Source organism: Denticeps clupeoides, chromosome 7 (genome assembly GCF_900700375.1).
Source record: "Denticeps clupeoides chromosome 7, fDenClu1.1, whole genome shotgun sequence".
NCBI lineage: Eukaryota > Metazoa > Chordata > Actinopteri > Clupeiformes > Denticipitidae > Denticeps > Denticeps clupeoides.
In genome coordinates this window covers 10,042,280-10,050,302 of record NC_041713.1, presented here as the reverse complement: position 1 = coordinate 10,050,302, position 8,023 = coordinate 10,042,280, and the positions used below count along the sequence as shown (strand labels likewise).

Sequence of the window (8,023 nt, the reverse complement as noted above, 5' to 3'; positions counted from 1 at the left end):
AGATTACACACAGGTGCACTCTATTTAGTCATTAGCACTCATCAGGCAATGTCTATGTTCAACTGAATGTACTCAGACCAAAGGGGGCTGAATAATTACGCACACACCACTTTTCAGTAATTTATTTGAATCATGTATGATTTTTATTCCACTTCTCACAAAGTGTACAACACTTTGTATTGGTCTTTCACATGGAATTCCAATAGATTCATGTTTGTGGCTGTAATGTGACAAATTGTGGAAAAGTTCAAGGGGGCCAAATTCTTTTGCAACCCACTGTATAGAGGCATCAGTACAGAATCTGTGTCTGTTTTATGGGGTGGGGGTGGGGTCTGGTCCATAACACGAATAAGCCTATTTTTCGAACACAAATTTTCGTAACATACAAGATGATAAAATGAAATATTGCCTACGAAATGTTATGCCTTGATCCTTTGTTATTACAGCCACACGCTACGCAAAAGTCCTACAGCTTCTCTCGCAGCATAAGAGAAGCGTGGTTGAATTATACACTGAATGCGACATTTTATATATATATATATATATATATATACACACACACACACACACACACACACACACACACACACACACATACAGCCCTGATTTCGACCCTAAACAATGTAACAAGATGATGTTATACTGAAATCATGAAATATTGGCACAATCAGTCCTTTAAATGTGAACGTAAGAAAAATGTAATCAAATCGAAATTAAAGAACAGTGATAAACAATACATACATTACAAAAAACATGAATAATAATACACTGAGCGACTGGTTTCTTTGGAAACGAAAAACCGAAAATGTGGGCTTGTTTTGGATTTTCACCTGGCAGCCATGCTACGTCACTACGTTTCGCAACCGCTGTGACGTCACTGCGTTTTTACAATGGCGGACCGAAACGCCGAGGTGCAAGGGGCACCGGTAAAACACCCAACTCTAGCACAGGAACAGTTGGTGCGGAGAAGACAGGAGCTCCGCGAGTGGAGGAGCAACTCGCAAAAGCTCCGCGGCCGCAACGCGCTGACGGGACTAGCGATCGGGGCGTTTGTCATCGGCATGTGTATCCTTCACGCCCGACCTTAGGTGCTACGCCATATTGTGTGACCGTCGTATCTTGTGACCGTAGGGGGCGCGGCGTCCTTGATTTGATCAGATAGCAGTTCGCGTGCACGAGCCCAGCACGCTGTTTACGTAGCGCAATTATTTTCGATTTTCCTAAGCGTCAGACTTTGCGTTTCTCATATATAGATATAGCTTGATATATGCGGTTTCCGTTTTAACACGAATGTATGAATCTGCCAACCGTAACGTGTTACTTTCTGACAACGTATTGCACCTGACGCGTTTTTACAAACTACATAACGTGGACCAGAAATTACAAACCACAAATAACACGGAGAAAATAATAATGGTAATAAAAACGACAAATACATCGAGACAGCGCCCCTGGCGTCACAAGATACGACGGTGACAGAATATGGTGTAACACCTGTTTTTGCTGCGGCGGTGGCGGCGTCGTTACGGGTTAACTGGCGACCTGCAGAGTTTAAGTCTGATGATTTGAGAAAGTCATACGCAGGATCCCTCAGCTACTTATTGGGGGGCTAACTGTGTTTCTGCTGAATATAAAGGAAAGTTTCCCCGCTCGCTCATGTCAGCTGGTGTCCGTGGGTCACGTGTCAACACAGACGGCGCGATGGCGTCCGAATGCAAGGACACGAGCTGAGATCACCTTTAAAGTCAATTCTTATTCAAACGGAATATTTTATTTTACATCGCGTGTGTTCAAAACGTGACCCGCGCAAGTGAACATGGGCGTATAAAACGAACAGCAGGCGAACAACTGGTAGTTTCCTTTTGTGGGGCAGTGGTGGGCTAGCGGTTAAGGAAGTGGCCCTGTAATCAGAAGGATCAGAAGAATCCCGATCTGCCAAGGTGCCACTGAGCAAAGCACCGTCCCCACAAACTGCTCCCCAGGTGCCTGTCATGGCTGCCCACTGCTCCCACAGGGTGATTGGTTAAATGCAGAGGACAAATTTCACTGTGTGCATCGTGTGCTGTGCTGCTGTGGTTCTTAATGACAATCACTTCACACTCACTCTGATTTCTGAAACAGACGAATCTGCTGCGGTCACCATCTGCAGAAAACACCGTCACCAGTTAATGTAGTAGTCACCATCTGATCAGTAATTATATGGACACACATAAATACAGGAATACAAATTACATTCATGTCAGATTGTTGATCAGCACCCTTAAATGAAATAAATGAATTAAAACCTTTTTTTTTTTCAAGATTCAAAGAGTTAGTCACTTGTCATTTGTCTTCACATATAACATGCAGTCAAATGTAGCCCAATATAGGCTCTGCATGTATTTTTAATAAAAAGTCAATTGCTCTAAAAAAAAAAATTAAACACAATAGGCATACATTGCAAATACACTATATAAATCTATACAGTACGGTAGTTTAGGTGTGACGTTTTTGTCATTGATTCGTTGGAACTTTAACTGCTTTGTTAATCAGTCAGCTACACCATTTACTCTGTGAAGCAGGAGCGGATCATGGATGAGATTGACAACGAAGCAAAGATTCACGTCATCAGGGGGCCCAGGACGGGGGCCAATTCGTAGAAATCGCTTTCCGCGAAGGAGCGGACGTTCCCCTCTGAACCCACAAGGGGGCGCCACAGTGTGACAAACCTGTATGCACTTGTTGTATGCAAATTTGTGGAATAGATATTTGCATTCTGTTGCTTGAGCACTTTGGTTGGCTTTAATGTTCCATTGGGATGTACTGTAAATATTATGGGATGGTTAATTAAACTCTTTGTATTTCAGCTCCCCTCAACTGTATTTTTCTTTTTTTGTTGTTGTTTGGCCATGATCAACCTGGATGGGCAGAATCAATGAAAGGTTTCCACCTTAAATGTGAAGGAATATGAATTGCAGCCACACAATGTATTTTATACAATGTTTCTACACTAATCATTGTGAAATAATAAGTAGACAACAGTTTGCAGTAAATAAAAATTGATAAAACAGTTTATCAGATAACAACACAAAATGAAATTTTGCACACACCTTTACTGGGTTTTTCGTACACCCAGTGGTTGCTGGGATCGGCTCTGGCTTTCCTGGACCCTGACCTGAGTATGCAGATTCAGAAAATAGACAGATGCAAAGTTGCCTGTTCTGGATATGATTGGACCTTCGTTAACGGAAAGCTCTCCTGACTCCTCACCATTAAATTCCCTTCATCTAGATTTTTAGACTTTTTACAAATTCAAGAACTGAATACTGTATCAGGTTGCATTTCATGAATAAAAAAATTACACCCTCATACTAATCGTAGCATCTGATTGGTTGTGATCCTCTTGCTGAACTTGCAACAGGTTGTACTGTGGGAGGGAAATTTTATCCACTGTACATTCACTTAACTAATTATAGCAGATTGGCTTAAAGGTCTGTGCCTTAGTGCCTTAATTAGCACATGTCTGGGTTCTCTGTTGTCCTCTTAGATGTACTGACGTAATATACAGTAGGGTTCAACTGGTGTGCTTTTCCCAGACAGATGCACTTTGTGTGTATATTGACAATTGCTACATTAAAAATGACAATTGCCACATTATTCTCCTCCCCACATTATACTACTCCCCCCACCCACTGCAGGCTGTGCTGACATCAGCCCTCAACACCTCTCACTCACTATCCTCAACAACGTAGTCCAACAACTCTGGGTCATGGCTAGAGGAGCGCGCACACTATTCACTCACACTCTCACACCCACGGAAATGTCAGAGCAAATGTCAATTTCCCTGTACTGACCATTGCCTTCGGACGGTGAGAGGAAACCGGAGAGCCCAGAGGAAAGTAACATGGGGAGAGCATGCACACACGCAAGGTCCGAGCCGGGAGGCTCGAGGTCTCATCTCATTCCTGCCCTGTCACCGTGTGACCCCGGATGTGGGCTGTATTTGAGCTACACAGCAGCATGCAAGACTCTGTGCTTACTGTAGCTGCAACTCACACTAATGTACAAAAGAGTGGCAAATTGAAGACGTATGTCAAGCACGTTCTCAACTTTCACAACCTGCTGATGTCGCCGACCCATGCTGACCCGAGAGGAACACAGTTATGACTAAAAGAGGCTTCTGAGGTCTTTACATGATGATGTTCATCTTACAGACAATAGACATTGTCTTTGTCCCTGTAGTTATTGGTACTTCCCTGGTTTAGTTAACAACAATGCTAATAAGGCAACTATGAAAATCTAATTCTCAATTCTAAAGTTTAAGGTAATTTAAAAATGTAAAAAAAAAATGTTGTGACTGACAAAAATCCCTCTCCATACATTGTTCATGTTGTAAATTACTCTGGTTGCCGAAAATGGCTGTTAAAGGCTCAGATGTGCGAGATCCAGACCCGAAATTGTTTATAACTTGCTAGAAGTTTAAATGACATGACATGGAAACAAGTAGAACTAATTTTCTACTGAGTGGGGCACCCTGGGATGGGAGAAGAGTGGCTACGGGATGCATGAGTCCTTGAGATACCGTTTTAAGGCCAGGTGATTCATGGGGTTTTTTTTATTGGAGTTTTGTGTACCAGAGGTGGAAAAAAGACAAAAAAAAGTAGGTAATGATCAACGTACAACTGTAAACAACTTGAATTGAGTTTTATGAAAACAGGCGTGACATTTGAGGGTTAAGATCAGCAGGGAACATTACATTACAGGCACATCACATGTTTGCCTAGCATGTACCTACCTTGAATGAAAAGAGTAACAGATGTTGACATCTCATGTGTTCCACAAAAGAAGATGCCATCATAGATGATCAAGCAACGTTCACCTTTCGGTGAATTTTTCTACAATAGGATTTCTATCACTTGACTCTTACGTATACCTGGGACTTCCAGGTCATGTGTTTTTTTTCCAATTGCTTATAGGTGTTTTTATTGTGTTTCAGTCAAATACTGGTTGGTTGGTTGGTTGGTATGAGGACACACAATACCTAGTCTTTCAGTAGGCAACACTCTCCCTTCATTTAAATGACTTAATGCAATTTAGAGAAGACAGACCACTTAATGCTCATCCAAAACAAGTTAAAAGAGGACAGGAACCTTGCCACACTGGTTTTTAAATCATTTCTCAAGTTACAATTTTAATCCTTTCTCTACATTTCTTTGTTGCACCTGAAGATCCGTGCTCTGCAATGTTTGTGTCTTTGGCTAACGTTAAAGCTCCTGAAAAAACAATACTCTCTTTTCATTGCTTTGATGGAGTTCTTTAAATAAGCTTTAAGTGGTGCCTCATGTTCCAGTGACCTATAGATTTCAGGAAGAGTAAATCCTCAGCTCTGAGAATGCATTTGTAACCAGTTTTCAGACATTTCAGAAGTTCATACCTTTACAGACTATTCCAGAAAATGCAAAATATGGACTCTGGTTCATGTACAAAGATTAAGTTGATTGTGAGGAGAGTCTTCCGTCCGGCAACACTCTGCCATAAAGTCTCGACTGGTGAAGGGCTGCAGTGATGGTTCCCATCTCCTGACTGCATTTCTGGAGCTCAGCCACAGTGATCTTTGGGTTCTTCTTTACCTCTCTCACCAAGGCTTTCCTAATCAAGTCCAAACAGTATAATCAAACACATCTGGACTCAAATGAAGGTGTAGAACCATCTCATGGATGATCAGAAGAAATGGAAGCACCTGAGTTAAGTATATGAGTGTCACAGCAAAGGGTCTGAATAATTAGTACCATGTAATATTTCAGTTTATCTTTTTTAATAAAGCTTCAAAAATGTCAACAATTCTGTGTAGTTCTGTCAATGTGGGGTGCTGTGTGTACATTAATGAGGAAAAAATTAACTTAAACGATTTGATCAAATAGCTGCAATATAACAAAGAGTAAAAATTGAAGGGCGACTGAATACTTTTTGTACCCACTGTATATAAATATTACATATTTATTATACATTTTATATTACACTGCTATTACACAACAATATTTGTATAGTATAATTATTAATTATTTATTTATGGCTCATTTTTAGTCACATAGCTTGTTACCTTGACAGGTTTTAACTTTGGATCATTTAATTATTTTATGTAGTATTTAAATAAAATCCTTCATCGAAAGTTTGGCATTTAAATCATCTGAACAGACTGATAAAGCGAAAAGGGGCCATATGCCCCACAAAGCACGCAAGATAAGCCCGGTTCACCACAACGTGCTCAACTGAATCAACGTCACAGGAACTGTAATGGCATCAGCTGATTAATACATCTTTCTCATGACCTAATTCTCTGTTCGTAATTCTCTATCTTTTTCTTGGCTGAGGGAACCAGGGGCCAAGCGGCAGCTGGGCGAGGGGCAATATGTGTGGGGACTGATAAGACCACCCTGGTGGGTTGTGTAACAAGTGGGCCGTCTCAGTGGACCCGGCGTATCTCCGAAGTGCCAGCAACACACACAAATGTGCATGCAAGGTTTTACGCGTGATCGATTACCGTGTAGACACAGGATATCAACCGAACAATTCAGAGCTTTCGGGAGCCGTACAGGCACCATGTAAGATGCAATTAGCCTATGACCAGAAACCTGAACCTTTAAATGGGATAAATTATGTTCTAATGTCACTTAGACACTGATGACAAATGCAAAGGTAATGGCTTTGAAGATTCTTTCTTTCAAAAAAAAAAAAACAGAACCCCTGAGAGTTCAGTAATAATGCTTTAATCAGTGTGGCCTAGTGGCTAAACTACTCCCCTGTTAACTGGATGACCCCACTTACTAACAGTGTGTCCCTGAGCAAGACACTTGTTCCTGAGTTGCTCCAGGGGGAATCTTCCCTGCAACCACTGATTGCAATATGGGCGTCAGCTAAACGCCGTACATGTGAATGTTTTAAACTTGGCTTTCTGAAAAAGGTGCCGCAGGCAAAATGCATAGTTTCTTTTTATGTGTGTCTTGCAGACTTGGTCAACATTAACTTTGTACTTATTCTATACCTTGAAAGTCACCTTTACACATGACTGCTCCCCACCCCTTGTTTTGGTGTTAACTTAGAGCAGGGAAGTCTAAGGTCCTTTGGGTCACTGTAATCAAGACATTATTAGATCCTTAGGGTGGGAGGGTTAAGAATGGGGTAAACTCCTCACACTCTCTCGCAGGCTGCCAGAAGATTGTAGTTAATCCTTTGCTTCCTTGCGGCCCAATAGGTCAACGGGTTGGTGCAATAAGTCAGGGAGACTCGCAAGTCGGCAAGCTGGTTTTACGCTCTCCTGGTGGCACCCTGACCTCGGACACACACAACTAAGCAGCTGGACGGCTCCGCCCCAGGACTGGGTGGACAGTGGATTAGTGCTGGGCCACTCAACGTCATGCCTGGAGATCCACGCTGTGCAATGTTTGTGTCTTTGGCTAATGCTGGAGCTCCTGAAACAAAATTACTCTCCATTCATTGATTGAATGGAGTTCTTTAAATAGGTTTTAAGTGGTGCTTTAAGAATAGAGAAAAAAATCTCATGTTTGAGGAACCTCTATATTTGAATTCTTAGTATTTTTGCAGACGTTTCAGCCACTGTTCAAAAGTCCGTACCTTTACAGTCTATTCCAGAATATGCAAAATATGGACAAACAGTATCATATCATATTATTGTAATATAATATAGTTATATTATTGTTCATGGGACCCTTATTGGTATTAGACAGCTTTTTAAATCTGACAACAGGTTTAGACATTTTTGGCCAATAGTCACATATTTAGCCAACTGTTTTGTGTTTTATGTGTTTTTTTCTTATTCACACCCATTGGAAACCCTGAATGTAGATCTTATGTTTATTGGGTTAATAAAAATTCACCCGCACACACAATCCCACAATAATCCCACAATCTCAAATAATTTATGAAGTCAGTGACTGGTAAATATTTGCCCAGGTTACAGCTCGATAATTGGAAAACAAACCAAATTCCACAAATTGCTTTTGAGCTAATGAAAGAGTCTAATTAA

The 8,023-nt window shown here is 41.2% G+C and overlaps 1 protein-coding gene across 2 annotated transcripts; it reads left to right on the top strand.

Moving 5' to 3' along the window:
• The first annotated feature begins 867 nt into the window (after positions 1–867).
• coa3b (cytochrome C oxidase assembly factor 3b) lies at positions 868–3,348 on the top strand. 2 transcript variants are annotated; one of them, XM_028987177.1, is made up of 3 exons: positions 868–1,065; positions 2,533–3,190; positions 3,315–3,348. In XM_028987177.1, the coding sequence occupies exons 1-2, from the start codon at positions 891–893 to the stop codon at positions 2,637–2,639; spliced, it is 282 nt and encodes a 93-aa protein (XP_028843010.1). In that variant the 5' UTR covers positions 868–890; the 3' UTR covers positions 2,640–3,190; positions 3,315–3,348. The 2 variants fall into 2 exon arrangements, with proteins under 2 accessions (XP_028843010.1, XP_028843011.1); XM_028987178.1 differs by having other exon boundaries at positions 2,533–2,710; positions 2,886–3,341.
• Positions 3,349–8,023: the final 4,675 nt, after the last annotated feature.

Excerpts from the sequence above, each read along its gene's own strand:
- coa3b (XM_028987177.1), top strand. The coding sequence starts at position 891 with ATGGCGGACCGAAACGCCGAGGTGCAAGGGGCACCGGTAAAACACCCA. Across the intron at positions 1,066-2,532 it reads GGCGTTTGTCATCGGCATGT|TCAGCTACACCATTTACTCT; the intron begins GTATCCTTCACG and ends TTTGTTAATCAG.